This window comes from Lotus japonicus, chromosome 2 (assembly GCF_012489685.1).
Source record: "Lotus japonicus ecotype B-129 chromosome 2, LjGifu_v1.2".
In the NCBI taxonomy this organism is placed as follows: domain Eukaryota; kingdom Viridiplantae; phylum Streptophyta; class Magnoliopsida; order Fabales; family Fabaceae; genus Lotus; species Lotus japonicus.
The window spans coordinates 94,208,396-94,230,953 of record NC_080042.1 but is presented as its reverse complement, the minus strand read 5'-3'; the positions used below and the strand labels follow the sequence as shown (position 1 = coordinate 94,230,953).

The following is a 22,558-nucleotide window of genomic DNA, read 5'->3' as shown; positions in this document are numbered from 1 at the left end:
TTTGTGGTTATTGACCACACAACTATATGTAACAAGAAATTTTGACCATGGCCATTAGGTATTGACCGTATTTATAATTGAGTATCAAAATACAACATTTTTTAAATTTTTTTTAGAAGCTGCAATAATTTAACTGGGAATCCTTGAAAAAGAGGTACTAAGGAAAATGTGTGTATTTGAGTATTTGAAATATGGTGGACTGATTCATTTTAAATATTTAATTTTCTTGTAAACGTTAAGAGTGGTCTCTGTTAAAGAAGTTAAAAATTAAGAGAGTAGTTTGACACACTGGTAAGGAACCAAACATAGCTGACAGCTGAGATTTGATGGTAGCGTTCAACTTGCTTCAGGATGTCAACATGAGATATTCATTTCAAATGAATATCTTGCATCAACTTGAAGTGTTTATTTCTGCACGTCTAGGCATCCACTACAAAAATTTCCACAAGGGAGATCAGATTATGTCAGAATGAAATAACAAATCATGAGTTACAAAAGTCAGATAAAATTGCATCATATTGCACATCAATCAAAATTAAAGATGCAAACCAAAGATACTTATCAACATTCTCCACAGTAAATACACCTCTCATAAATTGAACATAATAGGAGTTTTTTTTTTTTTTTTTGAATTTAGAACATAATAGGAGTTTAAAGATAGAAAAACTGCTTCTATTGGCACGGCATTTTATTTATCTTTTCAACGTGTGGTTAAAGAGTTACAACAGTCCCCTTTCCATCCACTTATTGTTTCTCTGATGACTGATTACAGATACATGCATGCAAATGGAAATTTTAGACTACCTTATACAAAAGAACTTACAAAGGATGAAGATGTTACTTAACAATTGAAGGATCATCACTAATATCATAATCCGACCTTTCTTGAACTGAGTTTATCTCCGTGCATAGTGACTTTCCAGCAATCAGCTTGGAATACAAATACAGAAACCGTTTTGGGAACAACTGCAAGTTACCAAATAGAAAGTATTTGGTCATCAAAGGTTTGAAAAGAGGATATAATAAAGAGATTCCAGATCAAAGTGAAAAATCATTTTATGGCATAATTACTCAAATACCCAGAATTTCAATTGGTTGTACTGAAAGAGAAGATCAATTTTTGATCTAGCTAAAACTTTGGAGGATTCTAGTTGAAATGTGATTTAGAAACAGCTGTAAATAGAATTATTAATTAAAATCCAATTTTCAATGTTAAATTAGAAATATAACAATGTTTTACTCTAAAACAGTTTCAGATCTTCGTACAAAACATATTATCAGCACCAAATCTCATTCCCTGTTGGAAAAACTTCAGGTTTTCCTACAGAACCGAGGATATAACCTAAAGGGACACAAACTAACAAGATCGAACAAGAACCCCAGCCAAACAATATTTTATGAGAGTGACAATAGTCACGCTTGCCCTGTGGTCACTAGTAAATATAAGAAAAGCATTCAAAAACGACTGTGCACATTCATTTAAACATTTAACTACTCTGGTAATGCCAGGACAGTTTCTACTTTGAATGTCAAGGATTACCTCGAAATTTATTATCTTCGGTAATTATCCCAAATGCTTCAGAAGTTTCACGAATCATGATGCCACAAGTTCCAGTCAAATGTTTGATTTTACACTCCACAACTGCAAAACATAGATTGGCAGAGTACTGTTAATGATAAGAAGCACATATATACATAACTCTTTTCATGGTCCTTATATTTAGAATTTGGAAATACCAAGTTTGGTCAAAAAATATGCCACACTAATATCAAACGACACTCATAATAGAAACACATCTTTAAAAATTTGATTAACTTAAATAAAAAATACATTCTATTAAAGTTCTAGCAACATTTTCTTTTTTTGAGTTACAAATGTGTGGACCATATTAAGGTTATGCAAGCCAGAGGGGATCTCAGAGGCCGGAGAGAGAAAGGGAGGCAGCAAGCTCATCTTTACTATTGAACTTATTGCCAAAATAGAAACTGGTTTCCTGCAACTGCATGTCCAAACCTACTGAACATCATTAACTCTTTCTATAAACACCAAAAATAGGCTTTTGACCATTCAAGTTCAGTAACAACAACAATTTTAACACCTTTCGGATGCACACAAAAGAATTGCACATTAAGAGATAAGCATCTTTGGCCAAATAAACAAACACCCAAGCAATTGCAGAATAACTGTCTTTGCAAAATGTAGTCATACCTAGATCATCTCAAAATTGAAAGTAAAAGTATCAGGAATATAAAATGTTGTAGCATTTGTTACTATAAGATTATCATTGGTGAACTCATTAAACGGAGGGGGGGGAAAAGTGTGTTCGGACCTAAAATATTAGCACCATGTAGATCTGCAACAAGGAGACATTGAGCCAATTGATTTTTCCTGGAATATTCAACAGGTCCATGGTTATTAAAGCCATAAGAGAAGAAAAATATAAATGATTATAACCATCTTTTATCTTTCTTCCTCTCTTTATTGGACAAATATGAAATACCAATAACAATAACCATAACAACCACAACAGCAGCAGCAATAATACCCGGTGGATTTAAGAAGCTGCATTATATAGTCTTTCCACATTTCATGCATTGGCTTGAAGATATCAAACCTGCAATCAAATTAAACAATGAGTAGGGAACAAAAAGAATATCATTGTAAAAAAGTTATCAACTATAATAGAATATGCTGTATAAAATATTATTTGTCCCTAGCATAAACATAAGAATCCTTAAACGGAAGGTGAAAAATGAAAGATTCCTCACAACAACAGACAATGTACACTACCACAACTGCAGAGCTATAGCAGTAACAATAAGGATCAACAGACTACCAAGAGGTGTAGTTTAGAGACAATAAACTTACTTATGGAATTCTTGCGGAAGATCCAATGATCCATACTTTTTGTGTTGTTTCATGGACATGTGTTTCTTAGAGCGTTTTGAATGGATTCGCAAAGCCCTTGTTTGAGAACCAGAAGAAACTGTACGCCCTTGTACAAAATTATCAAGAAGGATCCAGTTGTCAATTTTCATGTTTTTAGATCCTTGCATGTACTTTGGGGCTGCATCTCCCTTCTGAAGAAGCTCGTGCAACATTCCAATAATTGAACCTCCTCTTTCAGCAGAAAACTGCAGAATACAAGTCAATGGAGAACAGATAGGTAACTGTATAATCTTTGAAATTAAAGTATAAAGAAAGTTCAACTATTTAAATTAGTTATGGGAAAATATACATCTTTATAAACTGAAGAAAAAGAAACTTCCACAACTTGGTTAGATCAAGAGCAGGAGACCTTCATATTGCAGCTTTCCCTGGTTGTTAATTGGTTAAGGAGTTGTTTTTTAAGATCCATAAATTTCTCCTTATATCAAATATTTTTTCAGAAGAGATTAATTATTGATTTTATGGAATTATAATAGAAATTTTAATCATCAAATGATTGAATTAGGCTTTTTATTATTCTTGGCCATAACATGTGCTCCAAGCAAAAAATACCTCTTCATTGGTTGTCAGCAGATTTTCATTTATAGGTAGAGAAAGTTGATCATATGCAGGACCATCTTCAATGTCTGAAAATGAATTTTAACTTCATTTAGCCCATATATATTGGAGTTATATATATACTATATGATTCACAGAAAACCTTCAAAACTCAAAATGAAAAAAAAAAAGTCAAATATCTTATATACTAAAGGGAAGTCACAGACTGCCTAGTACCTTGCGAAGTGGCATGACCATAAAAACTGATATTCCCTAAAAAGGAAGAAACAAAAGCATCTCAGCTGAATGTTAAACAAGATATTTACATATATACATATTACAAATGCAGAATTCTTAAATTAACAATAAATAGATAAAATTTTACACTCCTCCAGACAGGATGGAAATGTATTGCATAAAATGCAAGGTGAGAAGAGGAAATACTTCCTAAGACATTATTTATTTATGATACTAAAAAAATTAACATGGGTGAATGTGTAATAAATTATTTACCAGCTTTGAAAAGAAAAAGAAAATAACAAAAACCAACAAAATTGAAAGTTAACTTACCTTTCTTGTTTGCATCTGATGATGGACAATGTAAGGAAGAACCATTAGAAATAGAAACTGCGGGAATGGTTGGTTTCCCATCATCCTTTATATCTTTTTTGCTCTTCTTTTCTTTTAAGAGAAGATCATTTTTGGCAACAGCAATTCTTCTCTCCAAAGCCTCCAATGTGCGTTTTCTTGAATCTGCCGCCATAGACACCTACCTTCATTCAACATGAGAAAACAATCTATTGAATAAGTAACTGCTAATATCAAAATATAATAACTTCAAAGAAAACTGATAGCATCATTTCATTCATAAGCTCTTCTCAGACATCGAAATGTAGAATGAATGCAGAGAAAAAAATATTATGTTAGGATGCATCATTAGGAGTTAGGACAGTATAAGGACAAGTGTTAAGAGATAACTAGTTGAAGTCAGAGTACGAGGGGGCATTCTGTAACAAGAAAATATGAAGAAAACCAACACCAAGAAATGCATATATTCAATGCCGCCACCTGTTTATAAGATTCCAAAACAGTAATTAAATAAAATGCTGTTTCAAATTATTTCTACTTTATCTACAACATATGTAACAGACTTAGATTGATGTTACACTGATGAGATGGCATCAAACATCAATGCTCAAGCTGTCATAAGAAGCACATTCTCAACCATTTATTCAGAAGTAAAAACATGGATCAAAATACCACTATTAACCAAAGAAATCAAGAAATTTGCAGGCTGGAGCATAATGTAATTCATCCACATTATTGTCAATTCATCAAACAGAACAAAGACACCTCCCACTAATGAAAGCATAAAACCAAAGATAGACAATGAAATAGTTACTCATACCATATGCAGTTCGTTCTACTTCTAAGGTTACAAAATATAAGAAACCAAGACTGAAAGCACGAAAGAAGAGAAATACTGCATGAAAGCGAAGCCCTTAAAACAATGCAAATCAGAACTAGAAGAGACACAACCCAAGGGAGTCGCAGATTAGAACACATACCGTAAACGGAGAAGACTTCAATGAAGTCAACACCAACGTGAATCAAAGGTGAGTTGTATCCAATTTGAGAGAAGAAACCAAAACAATCAGCTAACCCTTGTAGCGACGGCGAGCAGCGGAGGTAGTTGTTCGGTCACTCCGGCAGAGCTTGCTTTGTGTGAGACAGGAATGGTGAAGCCTAGAGGGAGCTGGGTTTTTTTGGGTATACTTCTGGTTTCATTTGGACCAAGCCTTAGGCCCAACATACCACAAAATTATGATTTTTTTTGTTGTCTAAACATGAGTAACCATTTGGAAAAAATTTAAAATTGGTCAAGAATTGAATTATGAGAAGGATTTAAATGTTTTTAATTGACTTCGATATTATAGACTTAATTAAAGTGTTCACCAAAATAAAATAACCAAATAAAGACTTAATTACCAAAAAATTAATCTTCCATTTGTAACAAAAAAAAATTACCAAAAAATTAATGTAATTTTTTTTCTTTACAATTAAGTTTAGTTTTAACATAGCTTTAGTAAAAAGTTTAGTTTTAATTTTTTTTTATTTACTAGTTTATAATTAAAAATATAACCAAAAACACATACCACTAGTTTATATTTAGAACCACAAACGCCATATGAGGATAGATATGGATAAGAACTAAAATTGCTAGCAGCGTGGCTTTGAATAAGAATCGTAAAAAAAGGCTATGAAAAGGAGTACATTATGTTGTAGTTAAGTCCAACTTAGGCACCCACTGTCATTCTTGTATAGAAAATTGGACATAGTTAACGATCATCACAAGCACAACAATTCACCTTATTGTTATAATGACTTTAGTTTCAAAAAAAAAAATGTTATAATGACTTTGGAAATATTATTGGCAACATACATGTTTTTTAATAAAAAAAAAACACTTTAATATTGGGTAAATTAATGTAGACCCCAACATTTAGGATGTGTTTAGGGAGAGTGAAACCTAAATGGTTTAGTTGAATCTAAATGAAACTCAAGATTTTTCATGCATTGGCTTGAAAATATCGAACCTGCAATCAAAGTGAACAATGATTAGGGAACAAAAAGAATATCAATGTAGACAAAGAAAGAAACTTCCACATCTTGGTTATATCTGGAGCAGGGACCTTCATATTGCATAAATAGTTCCTTATAATTGCTTCATATTGCACAATATAATTAAGAGGACTTCTTTCCCCCCAAACATTGATGGGGTACCAAGAGAGCAAAATTTGCCTTATAATGAAAATAAGCTATTGATTCCTACCCTTTTGCCTCTAAGCTTTGTAACTAAGCAAATTCAATACTAACTGGAAATGACACTATTAGCAACAGGAGATACAGAAATTTTCCTTGAAGGACGAGAAGATTTCTTGACATAAGAGGAATTCCACTCGCCGCCATCTTGAGCATAGTAGTCCATCGGATAATCTCCGCCAAAATCTTCCGTTCCTTTTACATCTCCGCAACCACAATCAACGCAAGAGTCACTCTTCTTGCAATCTGCACCACCATCTTCACAATCCTGTTTCAACACCTCAGTTTTCTCCCACCAACCAGGTATGACACCAAGCGCAATCTCTGCCTCGAAAGGAGTAAGCACTGGTTTTCCAAATGCATCACCCCAGTCAATCGATAACCGAGGACAAGCAATCTGAATCCAAGCATCAAGAGAGTCCTCAAACAGAGCGATCCTCGTAGGGCTTATCTCAGACATCAAAACCACAGTATAATCCAACCCTTTATCCCTCATCTTCTTCTCCAACCTCTCTAAAATCTTTGGATTCCCTTGCCTCCCCAATGTCCCCAAAACAACACCCCAATTCCTAGCCCCTTTTGCTTTCGAAATCGCATCTTTCCTCGATCTCTTCATGCCCACATGATCATATTCCTCCAGAAACAAGTTCCCCATATAGGGGTCATACCTAAAAGCCTTCATTGCCGGATTCGCTATCATGAACGCCTCAAGGTGAAACCTCCCATCCGCTACAAACACCAAAACACTCTCATTACTATCATCAAAGGTATTCACCGCCACCTTGGGCGCGGTGCAGCCGAGAACCTCGCCGGCGGAGAGCGGCTTCGATTGCGGGACCAAAACCCTAAACCCTAATTTCTCCAACTCAGGCTTCGCAGCCCGAATTGCAGAAGCGAACTGAATCGTGCCGGCGAGGACGACGCTGGTTATGCCATCAAGGTTCATCCTGACTGTGTCGACTAAGTGGTCGAGATTGATTTTGATGTCGACAAAGACGTAGAGGCAGGGGATGGTGGTGGAATCGATGGGGACTAGGCAGCTGTGGCCGTAGTGAATGAGCAGATCGGCGCCAAGAGCGACGGCGGAGAAGTCGTCGACGCAGCAGGCGCCGTAGGTGACGTCACCGAGGACGAAGCAGTGGGAGACGGCGGCGAAGGTGGTGAAGATGTCAGAGAGAACTAGAGAGTACATGAGGAGACCTTCAGGGAACTGGAGAGCGACGCGCTTGGCTCCGGTGGAGAGGACGCGCCAGACGCATTTGTGGACTTCGAAGCTGTAGTTGGAAGGGAGAATGGATATGGCGGCGTTGAGGAGAGGGTCGTTGAGGATTGAATCGGGGATTTGGTTCTTCACGAAACGCTTTGGCCTGGTTCTGGTGGCGGCGGGTTTATCGGAGGTTGATGGATGAGGAAGGAGGTGAAGCTCAGGTGCTTGCTTACCTTGTTCTTCCTCCATCGCCTTTTCCTTTTCCTTCTTCGTATCAAATCGATGACTCTGCCTCCTTCTCCTTTTGAAAACACTCCTTGCTCATACACAGTGATAGTACAGGTGCAAGGTCGTATTCGTATATATTAGTTTAAAAAATAATGATTAAAAAGTATATATATGCACTAGTGAATTTATTTATGCTATTTTTAATAAATAAATAAATATTGAATATGCATTTCCATCAAAAAAAAATATTGAATATGCATATAAATTTAATTTAAGCATGAGTGACTATTTGAAAAAACTCACAGGTACAGTAATTCTCCTTATTGATAGTAGTATAATGGAATTCAACCTAATAATAAAGATTAAAGAGTCCATTGAACATAGAGTATTAGAGAGGATCGTATTGGTCATGCTCATCATGATTATATCTACTAGTTCATATTCCGTTTGTCTCTCAATAACATTAAATTTTCAACTTATGATTCACTGTATCTCCCTTCACTCAGAATTGAAATTAAGCCTTCGTGTCAAATAATGCTTTTTACTAAAGTTGGGTTCCCCATTTCCTCAAGAAATCAAAATCGAAGAAGTTTGCACTTTAAAAGGGGGCAAAATGGCTTCATGTACCATCCATTTATCTAGTTACACAATGAATTTGGGTTAATATTTGACATTCATCCTTAGAATACAAACAAAGAATTAAGACTTCTCTTTCTTTGGAAACAATAAATATCCAAAAAATTGTTGTGCCACTGTAAGATTATTGTTCTCATTTAACAATGTACAGGTAACCTATGAGTTTCTCTCCATAGCAGTATTCAACAAAGCTGCGTTATTAGCTGCTCTTAGAGGTGGCCTATTAATCTTCTCAAGTAATCTACTAAATACTAATTTAACTGGTATGCAAGCTACAGTGGTGAGCCCAGAGACCTCTGGTTTAGTCAACCTTTCTGTTTGATGAAAACTTCTACCAAGTGATGGCTTTTTACTATGATGTTCAGCAGATAATGAGGAGAGAGTTCTAGTTTTCTGACTAGATGACAAGCTCACTTTCTTCGGCGTCTTTTTGAAGGACTTGTTGTTGATTGAAGGTCCAACACTGTTATGGCCACTTTTCCTCGGAAGGCTTGCCTTATTATGACTGAAACTTCCACCATTCAATTTCTTGTATTCAGTATTTCTTTCTTGATCTAAGGAGAAATCTGCCACAGTTTCAGCACCAAGTATATGCGGACGAGGAACGCGAACATTTGCTGTTCTCCTCGCAGTCCTCCAAGCTGGTGGAAGCACCGCACTTCCCTCAAAGCCAAATCCATCATTACTGTAGTCATCAATAGCAGAAAACAGGTTATCAGATGAACCATCCTTGAGGGTTTCAATTTGGATTGGGTGCCCTATTATTGACTTCCCATCCAATTCACTAGTGATAGAAATAAAGGAGACAGAATTTTTTCGGTAACTTGCATTTGCTTGAACCTTCAAATCTACATCTACGAGCATTGGCCCATTCCGCCCATGAGAATTATAACTATCACTATATAATGGAGCAAACCCTTTAATATCCCAATATCCTCTCGAAGCAGGCTCATCCTCCCAAGCACATTCATCCCAATCAACATCATGATGAGTTTTTTTCGCTACTGCTCTAGGAGTCGGAGAGTATTCATCTTCCAATCCGAACATCTGATCATGTTCATCAAGGACATCACTGTAATCATTTCTGTAGTAATGCAAACTAGACCCTGATCTCATGTTTAAATGGTTTCTTTGCCCTTCTACATCTGCTCCATGTAAAACACCATCTTTCCTATTAGAAACAACACCAGATCTTTTTACAAGATTGCGATTGTTCCTTTTTCCTTTTAATTGCCATTTGGATACAGCTTCATTGCATGTTATAGGTTCACGACGATAGAGGTGAGGCATGTCACCAGAAATTGCCAACTCATCAGGCTCCTCACTGCTAGTACTTTCTTGTTCTTCAGGATCGCCAACAGTTTCTGCATTTACAGTTACATCAGAAGAGTGAAAAAGAATGATTTGAATTAGAAGTTTAGAACTAAAATAAAACTAACAGTCATACACAACTCCAACAACAAGTTCAAAACAGAGAGATTCACTTTAAACTCAGATAAATTTTATAACAGTCTTACAAGGCAAGACAGAAATTTGGCATGACTAGATGTGAGGCTTGCCATTCTGTCTTCTTCCTTCTTGCTTCCTCAGGAAAACACATTTACCTGGTTGTTTATGTCAATGACATCATCATCACTACTAATGATCGGGGGCGACATCCAAAATGTTAAACAACATCTATCACACAACTTTCAGACCAAAGACTTGAGCCCTCTAAAATATTTTTTTGGGATTGTGGTTGCTCACTCTAATATAATAGGTGTTGCTGTTACTTGGTTCAAATATGCTTTGGACATATTTGAGGAAATGGGCATGGCAAATTGTTACCCAAGTGATACTCCTCTGGATTCCAGCATCAAGCAACTACAAGATGTTCTTAAAATTCAGGTTAGACCAAATTCTACTCCAGCTAGCTCAGGCATAATGATTGTTTAATCCTATATAGGAAGTTAAGAACTAATTTTTCCATATCTTCTAGTTAGTGTAGTGTAGGACCTTAATACACGCTCCTCGCGACTAGGGCTGGATATCTCAGGAGTGTGAAGTTTGCAAGATTGAATATCTGCGGGTGGCCCATTTGTGGGTGGCACAATAAACGGATCTAAGGTAGGCACTGACACCATCAAGGGTACCATGGCAAATCTAGAAAGAAAAAAAAAATTGGGTGACCGCAGGTCAACTTCAGTGTCTTGCATATTTTTTTGGGTTCAAGTCTTGTATCATGGTGGTCAAAAAAGCAAACTCTACATTCCATATCTAGTACTAAGGAAGAATATAGGAGTATTGCCTCTACTGTTGCAGAATCACTTTGGTTACAGTCTCTACTTACTGAGCTCCAGATTCCTTTTACAGCTCCTCAAATATTCTGTGATGATATGAAAACTGTAACACAAGCACATAAGCCAGCGCTTCATTGCCATACAAAGCATATGGAACTTGATATTTTCTTCTTTAGAAAAAAGGTTCTAAAGAAACAACTTTACGGTTATCATGTTCCAACTGAAGATCAAATTGCTGATATTCTGACACATGCACTTGCACCTACTAGATTTCAATTTCTTTGTAAAAAAGTGAGGGACCTGAGGGTTATAGACAAGTTTGCACTATGTATGGTGTACTTCTTGATTAACGGTTGTATTCTTGTTTTCGTATAGTTTTGTTTGCACTTGCAGAGTATTATTTACTCTTTTTACCAATCAGTCAGTTAGTTGTTTAGTCTCTTAGACTTTCTGTTATTGACATCTAAGCATCTCTTTGTATAATGGCCTGTATTCATAATTGTAATCAGAATTCATTCCACACAGAAAACGAAAATGGAAACCAAACAGACCCTAATACTACTTTCAGCACAAGAAATATAATAAAGTGCAAGGGAAGTAAATTGGCACAAATAAACAGATATTAGGAGTTTTATTTTTCCTTTTCAAGTTGTGACCATTAGATGATATCGCTAAGAAATGGATAACATAGAATAAATACGAAAGAAACTAAACCTGAAAGTATAATCGTTTCTTCATCCCTGTCCAGCTCTGTCTCAGAAGAATCCGAATCCAAATTTGTAGACTCAGTTTCCGAAGAATCAGATTCAACATCATCCATAAAAGCAGATTCACTCTCTTCAGCCAAAGAACTGGAATAAGGATTCTCTCCTGCAGGTTGGGAAGATGATCCTGGAAAATTGGTTAGAGTCTCCTTGTAATCAAGAGAATCACTAGACTCAGCTGGCAAATACATGCATCTGCTCCTCTTTGCTCGGAACACTGGACCCATTTGCACCACTCCTGAAATAAGAATCACAGTCAGGTTTTATGATACCCTAATTTTAATTAGTTTAATTATTTTATAAAAAAAATTAAGCTACTTCATTAAATATTTCTCTCTCAACTGCTCATCTATTTTTCTTTCATTAAAATAATTTTACCATTAGCTGGAATTGTACTTCCTATGCAAAGACCATAAATTGTTAGAGTCTGAGCAGTGAGCACTATCGTCTACTGTAATCTGTAAGTTTCTGAGAAACATCTGGATCATCAGAAGATGAGAGCTTCCCTCTCAAAAGGCAATTTTGATCCCAAAATCCTGCATGCCTCTTCCCCAAGATGTTGTTTGTAATTTTGTTTTTTAATATCATTTCATAATGTTCCTGGAGATATGACTATACCCTTCTCAACATTATAATACAATATGGCATGAAATTGGTTGAATCAGAAGCAATACCTGATTTTTCTTGCTTCTTCAACATTTGCTTCTCAAGTTCAAGAGCATGGAGGATAGCATCTTCTCTACGTGCATATTTCTCTCTCTTTTTTAATGGCATACCATGTGCTGACTCCGCCCTTTCAATACATGCATCAAATTCACCACATCGGAATGGCTTCACACGCTTGGATTTCTCCAAATTGTACCAATCTCTGTTAAAAAAAAAACCAACACAGAAGCAAATCAATAGAAAAAAAAACATTAATAACCTAAAAAGCACAAACTCAACAGGGAACACAGATCCAATATAACAAACACATGGATATACATCAATTTTTGAAAAATATTCGACACAGAAACAGCTATAACAAACGCGTAAAATCAATACAAAAACAATATCATTTGGCTAATTATCACAGTATTCTCATCTGTGCTACTATAACAGTGAAAAAATTACAGAAAATATTGCAATGAGAAGTGTGTATGTGTGTGAATTGAGCTTATTTTTCCAAACAAAGACCAAGAATGTTAATCAGTAATGAATTACAGAAATGAAACCAAACATGAACAATTGAAGGCAAAGGAACATTACACGCTTGCATCTTCCCTGCCGAGAAGCTTAACGGGAGTTCCTGATCGAGGTGAGGTGAGATGAGAAGTAGAATGGTCATCGGAGTCAAGTATTTGCCCCGGCCACCACGACCCGTTCCGTCGTCGGACCCACACAATGGATCCGACGACGCAGTCCACCGCAGCTGACCCGGGACTCTCCATCCCTCCTCCTCCCACTCTCCCTCTCGCTTTCTTTCGCTTCCCCAGTTTTTCTCTCTCGTTTTTTCTCCCTGTCGAAGGTGAAAGGACACGGTGGCTTGGCCGCCGGCGAATGAGGACGATGGACGGAGGAACCGTCGTGAGTGGAGTGGATAGTCTGAAAAGTTAGATGTAGGTTAGGGCACTGAATTCCATTCCGATTTGGGGAAATTTGGTTTTTAGGGTTTTCAATTTTGACTTTGCAATTGAAGTTCCAACACATCAAAGTTTGAATCTTCTAGATACAATGGGATATGGTTAGGTGGCAAATGTAGCCATAGAGAAATTAGTTAAGGTGAAATTTATCTTCACAAAATAAAGTGACCTTAAAAAACATAATTATAAATTATTAAATTAAATCACCATTCACTAGCAATGTGTTGGTCCGAGTGAAAGGGGTCCAAATCTCTTAAATATGTGGCCTTAAGTTCGAATATTGGTAGAAGTGGAAATATAGGCTTAGTCCACCTGCCACTATTTTGAAGCGGGTTGTGTTAGAAATGTAACTCGGCAACCCATTTTAACCCGCCACGGCTTATAAAAAAAAAATTAAGCCACCTCAATTTGGCTCGTGAATTAATGGGTTGAGAGTTGAGAGCGGATTCACACGCGAATTCCTTGCTTTATTTATATAAAAAAAAAGTTGTTGGGTAGAGGGAGAGGAATAAGCGGGGTGTTGGTACTTATGTTGCTTGGTTGGGCTCAAAATAAAAATCAACTTTTTTTAAGGAAAAAAAGGTTTAGGCATTATTGTATGAAGAATAAAAAAACGTAGAAAAAGAGAGAGAAAATGAGAAAAAAATTATTAATAGGAAATCTATTTTTTAGTTTTTAAATAGGAAATCTATTAACAGAGAAAAAAGATAAAATTGAATTTAGAATTAAGATACATGCATATATTGAAAAACTGATGTTGCTACTGTTAACTGGATTCACTTTCCTGGCAATATCATATCTTCTATGATATTTGTTTTAAAAGTTAATCCTGCATAATTTTTGTTTTTTGTTCAAATAAGGTTCAGATTTTTTTTCTTTCATTATGGTACGTGGACCGGCCTACTAGCTCATTGGGCGAGATACAATTTGTAGCCCACTCTTTTTTGGCAGGCTAATTCATTCCGGCGTGTTTATGGTAAGCTATGAGCGAAGTGGAGTTCCAAAACCTTCGCCACAAATCACGTTTATTTTACAGTGTTTTAAAACCTTCGCACAATAAAAAATTACTGCTAAACGGGTATGTCGATTGGACAGAAGATGGGGCTTTCCGTATAAGGCCCAGTTTGGAAGTGCTTATTTAAGCTTATCTGACAGCATAAGCTCTTATGCCAGTGTTTGGGATGACTTATGCAAACAGCTTATGGCAGGCCATAAGCTATTTTCAGCTTATTTTCATAAGCTACTCAGGATAGCTTATGAGAAACAGCTTATGCTTATGTACAGCTTATTTTCAATTTATTTCAATAAATTTTTAAAAATAGCTTATGAACAAGCGCTTATGTCATAAGCGCTTATGACCATAAGCGCTTAATTAAGCTGTTTTTCCAAACGGGGCCTAAAACTGTAATTTATTTTGCTTGTTGAAAATTCAAGTGTATGGGCAATAATTCTTGCATTAGTAATTATAAGAAGTTAATTAATGATAATATCAATGTAAAGACTCACAAACTAATTGCTTTGAAATTTTAGTACAAATGTGGTGTTGAATATTCTGATATATTCTTAAGCTCATCACGAGAATTGACTCATCTTCTCGATCTTCCCTTCATATCATATATTTTTAACCAATAGACTAGTTGAGAATACTTGCTTAAAGAGAAATTTGATATTGTAACTAACTCTAGGTTCACACTCGAGCGAAGGATTTCGTTTTTGAAACCAATTGCATATATTGAGAAGAAGAAATTGGCACACAAACCCCTTCCATCCAAACTCTAAAACTAACATAAAAAGCTTAGCCAATCAATCAAACAACAACATTACACAAGTAAAGAAAAAAATAGTGAAATTAAAGCGAGAAGCTAAACCGTGGCAAAAGCTAATAATAAAGTCAAGGTAGGAAACGCCGCCTCTAAAATATGGTTTCCAAGCCTCAAACAATTGAAGATGAGATGTTGAAAAATCAAGTGTGTGAGTAATACATCTTCTAATAAGTATATAATTATATGAAAAAAATACAATCTAAATGAATATATATGTGCACCTCAATCACAAATTCTCATCACCTCCTATTCTATTCCGAATCATCTTTTATTTGTTCCAAGGTAAGCACCTAGAGTACCCATCACCATCAACATCATACATACATGCACCTCCAGACCATATCTTCCAAGAACAGAACGTACATTCGTCTCGATCCTCCTCATAAATGTCAATATAGTGACGAGTTTGGTCTTGTGGCCACGTGAAGAAGCACCAGAACAACGTTGTGGGAAGAAAATAGTTCCGATTGAACTGAAATCTGTATGAAGCTCCTACATGAAGTGTGTGATATCCCAGACTATCATCCTTGGATTTGCAATGGAGAGTCACATTTGTCACGAGTGGTGCAAGCTTAGCTTCACCGAAACCGTTTATGATTTCTACTGTTACTGGGGCACCATGAGGTAATGACAATGTATCACCAGTATTGAACCTCAATGCCAGCATCAAGAGGAGGAGTGAAACAAAAAAATTGGTTTCTAGAGCCATAGTCGATATTGGATCCACAATATGACATAGTACCATGCAAGGCATGATCATAAGGATTTATAGAAGGACCATTCAGGTTTAGCCTATTATTTCGGAGTTTCCTAGATTTCTGAGATTGCTCATAAAATTTGACGCAAAATTTTGGAGATTGCTTCTGCATTATGAGATTTTGGAGTTTCTTTCCCTATAATATAATATATTATGAGATTGCTCATAAAATTCGATGCAAAATTTTGGAGATTGCTTCTGTTTTGGAGTTTCTTTCCCTATAATATAATATTTTGGGATGCTATTAAAGATCAAATATTCATTTTTTTTTAAAGACAAAATATTATGTTTCCTTTGTGTCTCTTATTTTTCTTGTTAATGTTGTCGTATTTTTTTATTTCCTCTTTGCTGTTAATTAAAGATCGAATATGTTTCCGATGTATTAAAAAATTAAAGATCAAATATTTTAGTTATAAATAAAACGTTTCCTTAATTTTAGGATGTCATTAAAGATCAAATAATATGTTTTATTCTGTCTCTTTTTTTTTTAGCAAGGCTTTCCCAAAGCCGTCAGCTATTTGAGTGTTAGGAGATCACATTAGGTTAGTAGGTGTCTCCCAATGGCTTTTTTACCCAAGTGTTATTGTTTATTTTGGAAATTACAGCTTTAGGGTTTTTTTTTTATTTACCAAACTAGTATAAATCGTCACTGTCAGTAGCGATTCTATTTTTTTTTTTACTTTTTAAAAGAATCGCCAATGCTATTAGCGTTTTTGTTTTTTTTTCTTTTTTTAAATAAATCGCCAACCATATTGACGTTTTCTTTTCTTTTTTTTAAAAATTTTTTATTTCTTAAAATCGCCGATACAGTGGGCGTTTTTTTTTCTTCTTAAAATCGCCAATCGCCAACACAGTTGGTTTTTTCTACTTTTTGTTTTTTTAATTTTTTTTAAATAGTAATTAAAATGGTATTTAATCAATTGATAATCACACACAATTTTGCAACACTTTGATCATAAATATTTGAACCGATATTTAAGGATAAACATATGCATTACATAATTTAGTTCAAGCGAAAATTATTTTTTATTGTGGAGTCGAGTAGGAATAGATTTTTTTCCGCACACGTTGGGGTCGTTGCCTTCGAGGTTCTTCCAACACTTGATTTTCATTTCCGGTTGGAAGCACAGTTGGCGATTTATTTGGAAAAAATAAGGAAAAAATAAATAAAAAGTAAAATAAGAAAACGCAAACTGTTGGCGATTTTAAGAAAAAAAAATAATAAGAAAACGCCAACTGGGCTGCCGATTTTAAGAAAAAAAATTTAAAAAAAAAAAGAAAAGAAAACGCCAACATGGTTGGCGATTTATTTAAAAAACAAAAAAACAAAAACGCCAATAGCATTGGCGATTCTTTTAAAAAGTAAAAAAAAAAAATAGAATCGCCACTGACAGTGGCGATTTATACTAATTTGGTAAATAAAAAAAAAGTACCCAAAAACTGTAATTTCCAAAATAAACTATACCACTTAGGTATAAAAGCCGTCTCCCAACAGGTTGAAGTTATCCTTGAAGTACCTATAACCCCAAGCACTTGCTTGTATGAAGCTTGTGCTGTTATTGGAGTTGATTCCCAAATCAAGATCCCTGTAATTAGTTTACATAACTTCAAATCCGAACTACCTCAAAATATTTTTATATATTCTATTAGTAACTGAAAAATTAATAGGTCATTGTCCTCCATTAGTAACTGAAAAATTTCTAATTTGTTTCATGATATTTTCAGGAATAAATATTCGGACAAAATAGTTGTGTGCTTAATATTTATCTTAAGTTATCTCCATCATTAAATGTTGTTGACCCGAGAATATAAGGGTATTTTTATAGGTCTTTTATTTTATTCATAATTTACTTTCTAAGTTTTAATTAGCTTTTATGGTATTTTTAAGTAATTTTCGTATTTTTAATTATTTTAGGATTTTAGGAGTTTTTATTATGATTTGATAGATTTTAGTAGTTTTTATCTTATCATTAATTAGTATTTTTTAAATTAAAGATTTAGTTAGGATTTAGGTTGTTTATTTTTGGGTTATTATCTTCCTAGTATTTTATTTTGATTTATTTTGTGATTTTTATTTTATTTTATTTAGGATTTTCGGAATAAAAAGAAAAGAGAAAATCAGGAAAAGAGATCTGATCCGGAGCTGCAGGTCCACGGAGCTATTGTGCACCCGCAGGAGATCAAACGGCTGTTACTTTGTCCCCAGCCATGTGGCGCGATGGTAGCACAGGCCCACCGTAAGACTGTGGTGCGAGTAGCACTGGATGCCGCCCCTTTTAAAGCACAGGCCAACTGCTGGACGACACGTGGCAGTGGTAAAGGACAGATTTTGACTTTTCCCAAACCTGGACCACGTGATTTTGAACGGAAAAAGCAGTACTCTTAGGGATATATATATATATATATGGCTTATTTGCACTTTTGGTCCCTGATGTATCACCTTTGTGCGATTTTCGTCCCCGATCTTTAAAACGAGCGATTTTAATCCCAAACGTTTACATAATGTGCAATTTTGGTCTTGCCGTCAATTGAAGACGGAAAAAGCTGATGTGGCCCTTTTAAATGATGTGGCACCTCTAATTAATTTAAAAAAAAATATTAAATAAAAAAGTAAAATGTTTTTTAAAAATAATTTTCTTCTTTCTTCTTCATCTGCTCTCTTCTTTCTTCTTCTTCCTCCTCCTCCATAACACCACCCCACCACCATCTCCTCCTCTTTCTCTAAAACCCATAAAACCAGAGAAGAAGATGCCACTGAGAAGAACCAGCAAACAAAAATAAAACCCAGAAACGCTGCACAGAAAAGACATAGAAACAAAGGAAAAACCCAGAACTAGCAAATTACGTACCTAGAACCAGGAAAGAAAAAAACCCAGAAAAAAACCCAGACTTCATCTTCTTCCCATCATCATCATCTAAAGCACACCTAAAACAAACCCCCAAAACCAAAAAACATCGAACCCCCAAAAACCCAAACTTCATCTTCATCCCAGAAAATCAAATTCATGTTTTTTCCAAACCAAAAACCTAGAAACATCGAACCCCATAAAGCCAGAAACAGAATTTGAGAAATCTTCTACAAATCTCAGATTGATGTTGAGTCCAAGAAAAAAAAATCGAAACAGAGAGAAAGAAGAGGAAGAAGAAGAGGGAATAAAAAGAGAGATATAGAAAGAAGAAGAAGCCGAAAGAAAGAAAGAAAGAAAGAAAGAAAGAAGAAGTGTGGTGTGGTGGCTGCGAAGGGTGGAGGAAGAGCTAGACTCAAAGAGGAGATGGGGAGCTTCGGAGGCGGATTCCGACGGCGGTGGTTGTTGGCGGTGGAATGGGCGAAGATTGAAGGCTAGGACTACAGGAACGGAGAAGAAGAAGTTTATAATTTTTACTGGCGCCACGTCACCTTTTTCCATTTCCAATTAACGGAGAAAAGACGGAAGGACCAAAATTGCACATTATGAAAATATTTGGGATTAAAATCGCTCGTTTTAAAGATCTAGGACGAAAATCACACAAAGGTGATACATCAGGGACTAAAAGTACAATTAAGCCTATATATATATATATATTTTGGTAGAAGTATTAGGGGAGAAGCTTTTGGTGATTGGAATTGAGCACAGACTTCTTAGGGTTTTGAGAGCTTTTGCAAGGTTCCTCCTGGAGATTTTAGGTGCTATTTTTTTTCTCTTTAATTCTTGATTATGGCCATGCTTGGCTAAACTTCTTTTAGTACTTGGGTTGTGAATCCCTTTTGAATTATGTTTTAATTTGAATCTTTATTTATATGAATTATCTTTTCCAATCTTCATAATTGAATCAATTTATATTGTTTATTCTTGAGTGCACGCAAGGAATTTGCTAATTTCTATGAGAACGGAAGTTGATTAGGAGTTAGGGACGTAAGGATTCGATTCGATTAGGCGTTCCCTACTGCTTGATTCAAGAGTAGAACCTAGTTGCGTTGGCTAGTTTAATTAGGACTTAATCTTCAATTCTCTGGTCTAGGTACTCGTAAAACAGACTTAGTATTTGAATTGGAAGTCTAGGGCGTGTGAGTTATCAACATCCTAGAATAAAGGCTAGATCGCCGAAGAGAGGATTATTGAGTTTATATAAATATTGTTAAAATTGAATCATAGGACAAATAGGTGAAACATACCCGAGTGCTATTTTCCCTAACTGAATTCTCAAATCTGTTTAATTTTCTGTGTTACTTATTGCGTTCAACATCACTACTTCTAAATCTGAAATTGGTTTTTATTTTTGTAAGTCTGAATAAGAGAATTAATAGAAACTATTATTGAATCACAATCCTCGAGGGATCGATAATTTATTACTACGGGCAACTTTGTACACTTGCAAAGGAGCTATCAAGTTTTTGGCGCAGTTGCCGGGGATTGTTTTCCAATATTAGTTTTAATTAATCTCTTTTGTTTAGATTTTTTGTCTTTCAATTTTTGTTATTCCATCTTTATTGAACGGGTGCTTCTAATTAGTGTGTTCAGTGTATGCGAGGTACAGTTGATCCAGAGGCATTGCTTTTTGATCCAGAAATAGACCGCACCTTTCATTATCGGTTAGCACAACAAAGAAGAGCCCTTGCATCTGCAATGGCAGCTGAAACAAATGCTGAGTTGGAAGCGCGACTTCGAGCGGAGTTCGCAAGGACTCAAGAGGAACAGGTGCAGGAAGCCGTGCGCCGAATCCAGCAAGAAAGAGAGCTAGAGGAGGCCAACCGCCCCCTCAGGGATCTGAATGAACCTGTCATGAGTTATGATTACCCAGGAAGTATAGCCCCTCAGAATGTCGAGGCTCAGAACTTTGAACTCAGACCTGCACTCATCAACCTGATCAGTCAACATCAATATGGAGGATCTGCCAGTGAAGATGCCCATGCTCACCTAGAGCGGTTCATCAGGAACTGCAGTACTACACGTCTTCCCAATGTCGAGCTTGTCCGTTTGCAACTCTTTCCGTTTTCATTAAGGGACACAGCTGAGGAGTGGCTCAACTCCCAACCTCAAGGCAGCATAACAACTTGGGAAGATTTAGCAAAAAAATTCACTAAAAAGTTTTTCCCTCGTACCTTGCTGAGGAAGCTGAAGAACGACATTCTAGTTTTTAAACAGGAAGATACTGAGAATCTCCATGAAGCTCTAGAGCGGTTCAAGAAACTGTTAAGGAAGTGCCCTCAGCACAACCTCACTTTGGGAGCGCAGGCGGAGAGGTTTTATGACGGCTTGGCTGATTCTGCCTGATCAAACTTGGAAGCAGCAGCTAGTGGCGAATTCGAAGCTCTTTCAGGTCAAGCAGGTTGGAACTTAATCAATAAAATGGCTGAAAGTGCAGTGAACTCTACCAATGACCGCCAAAACAGAAGGGGTGTATTGGAAATAGAAGCATATGATAGGATGGTTGCTTCAAACAAGCAATTATCTCAACAAATGACAGCTATGCAACGACAATTTCAGGCAGCCAAGATATCTAATGTGGATAGTATACATTGTGGAACATGCGGTGGTCCTCATGCCAGTGAAGATTGCGGAGCAGATTTTGACAAGGAAGTCAAGGCTTTGGGCAATTCCCAAAATAATCCTTATTCCAACACCTACAATCCGGGGTGGAGGAATCATCCTAACTTTTCCTAGAGGGAACAGAACAACTTCAATCAAGGAGGAAATAATCAGAGGCAATATTCAAATCAAAGATTCCAGTCTCAGAATTCAGGACCTCAACAGAATCAGGATCAAGGCAGTGGCAATGGGAAGAATAGCTTAGAAGAATTGATGGAGAATTTCATTAACAAAGCAAATACTAGTTTCAAAGATCATGAAGTTGCTATAAAAAATTTGGAGACTCAGGTGGGACATATGGCCAAGCAAATGTCAGAAAGACCCCCAGGTATGTTTCCTTCAGATACTGTCATTAATCCTAAAGAAAATTGCTCTGCCATAACTCTTAGGAGTGGTGCTACCTTGAGTGAGCCTAAACAGAAAATTGTAGAAAACAATAATGTCAATGATGAGTTTGTAGGAGATATTGAACCTTTAGGAGAAAATAAGAAAAAACAGAAAGAAAAAGAAGAGGAAAAGAGAAAAGTAGAATTAGAAAAAAAGTTTACCAAAGTCCCTTTTCCCCCTTTCCCCACTAACATAGCAAAGAGAAGGTTGGAGAAGCAATTCTCCAAGTTTGTATCTATGTTTAAAAAGTTGCGTGTAGAGCTCCCATTCTCTGAAGTTTTGGAAAAAATGTCTCAATATGCTAAATTCATGAAGGAGATACTCTCAAAGAAAAGGAGGTTGAGTGAAGAGAATGAGATCGTTGAGCTTACTGAGGAGTGTAGCGCTATTCTACAAAGGAAGCTTCCACCCAAACGAAAGGATCCAGGTAGTTTCACTCTACCTGTTAATTTTGGGGCTTCAAAGCAAGTTAGAGCCTTATGTGATTTAGGGTCAAGCGTCAACTTAATGCCCCTATCAATGTTTGAGCGACTTAATGTTGGAGAACTGAAGCCGACTATGATGATGCTTCAACTAGCGGATCGCTCCATAGTGGCTCCATAGGGAGTTGTTGAAGATGTGATAGTAAGAGTAGGAGAGTTCGAGTTCCCGGTGGACTTCGTGATAATTGATATGGATGAGAACTCTAAAATACCATTGATTTTGGGAAGACCGTTCCTAGCCACTTCACAAGCGAAAATAAATGTGGGGAAAGGAACAATATCTTTAAGGGTAGCTGATGAGAAGATCACTTTCAACATATTTGACCTGAAGCCAAAACCAGTAGAGAAGAATGATGTATTCTTGGTGAAGATGATGGAAGAGTGGAGTGATGAAAAGCTAAAACAGTTCTTTCTTAAAGAAAAAGCTGGAGCATCAAATAAGAAGAAAAAGGAAGACGCGTAGAGCGACCAAACTAAGCAAGTCTACTCAATGAAC

The 22,558-nt window shown here is 36.2% G+C and overlaps 5 protein-coding genes and 1 non-coding gene across 6 annotated transcripts; 1 reads left to right on the top strand and 5 right to left on the bottom strand.

Annotated features, from left to right (window-relative positions):
* Window positions 1-658: 658 nt before the first annotated feature.
* LOC130741319 (ribonuclease MRP protein subunit POP4) lies at window positions 659-5,265 on the bottom strand. Its single transcript, XM_057594174.1, is given in 10 exon segments — window positions 659-939; window positions 941-966; window positions 1,541-1,642; window positions 2,331-2,389; window positions 2,547-2,615; window positions 2,870-3,135; window positions 3,503-3,576; window positions 3,725-3,760; window positions 4,058-4,260; window positions 5,056-5,265. Coding segments are annotated over 9 exon segments (927 nt in total). The 5' UTR covers window positions 4,251-4,260; window positions 5,056-5,265; the 3' UTR covers window positions 659-837.
* Window positions 5,266-6,157: 892 nt separating this feature from the next.
* Window positions 6,158-7,849, bottom strand: LOC130741317 (uncharacterized). The gene has a single exon (XM_057594170.1). It carries the CDS (start codon window positions 7,764-7,766, stop codon window positions 6,360-6,362), a length of 1,407 nt encoding a protein of 468 aa, XP_057450153.1. The 5' UTR covers window positions 7,767-7,849; the 3' UTR covers window positions 6,158-6,359.
* A 503-nt stretch (window positions 7,850-8,352) lies between these two features.
* LOC130741316 (uncharacterized) lies at window positions 8,353-13,124 on the bottom strand. The gene is made up of 4 exons (XM_057594169.1): window positions 12,673-13,124; window positions 12,099-12,292; window positions 11,375-11,662; window positions 8,353-9,745 (listed from the first exon to the last, which is right to left on the bottom strand). The coding sequence occupies exons 1-4, from the start codon at window positions 12,852-12,854 to the stop codon at window positions 8,538-8,540; spliced, it is 1,872 nt and encodes a 623-aa protein (XP_057450152.1). The 5' UTR covers window positions 12,855-13,124; the 3' UTR covers window positions 8,353-8,537.
* Window positions 13,125-15,137: 2,013 nt separating this feature from the next.
* LOC130737331 (S-protein homolog 2-like) lies at window positions 15,138-15,578 on the bottom strand. Its single transcript, XM_057589077.1, has one exon. It carries the CDS (start codon window positions 15,576-15,578, stop codon window positions 15,138-15,140), a length of 441 nt encoding a protein of 146 aa, XP_057445060.1.
* A 5,138-nt stretch (window positions 15,579-20,716) lies between these two features.
* Window positions 20,717-20,823, bottom strand: LOC130741584 (small nucleolar RNA R71). Its single transcript, XR_009020474.1, has one exon. It is a non-coding gene; the product is annotated as a small nucleolar RNA R71 (small nucleolar RNA).
* Window positions 20,824-20,953: 130 nt separating this feature from the next.
* Window positions 20,954-22,183, top strand: LOC130737330 (uncharacterized). The gene is made up of 2 exons (XM_057589076.1): window positions 20,954-21,197; window positions 21,294-22,183. Exons 1-2 carry the CDS (start codon window positions 20,954-20,956, stop codon window positions 22,181-22,183), a joined length of 1,134 nt encoding a protein of 377 aa, XP_057445059.1.
* Window positions 22,184-22,558: the final 375 nt, after the last annotated feature.

Bases quoted from the DNA above. Each gene is read 5' to 3' on its own strand.
- LOC130741317 (XM_057594170.1), bottom strand. From the start codon at position 7,766: ATGGAGGAAGAACAAGGTAAGCAAGCACCTGAGCTTCACCTCCTTCCT.
- LOC130741316 (XM_057594169.1), bottom strand. From the start codon at position 12,854: ATGGAGAGTCCCGGGTCAGCTGCGGTGGACTGCGTCGTCGGATCCATT. The intron at 11,663-12,098 runs GTATTGCTTCTG...TTCTTATTTCAG, and splicing joins GAAGAAGCAAGAAAAATCAG to GAGTGGTGCAAATGGGTCCA. The intron at 9,746-11,374 runs GTTTAGTTTCTT...CTGTAAATGCAG, and splicing joins AGAAACGATTATACTTTCAG to AAACTGTTGGCGATCCTGAA.
- LOC130737331 (XM_057589077.1), bottom strand. From the start codon at position 15,578: ATGGCTCTAGAAACCAATTTTTTTGTTTCACTCCTCCTCTTGATGCTG.
- LOC130737330 (XM_057589076.1), top strand. From the start codon at position 20,954: ATGGCTGAAAGTGCAGTGAACTCTACCAATGACCGCCAAAACAGAAGG. The intron at 21,198-21,293 runs GCAATTCCCAAA...ACTTCAATCAAG, and splicing joins CAAGGAAGTCAAGGCTTTGG to GAGGAAATAATCAGAGGCAA.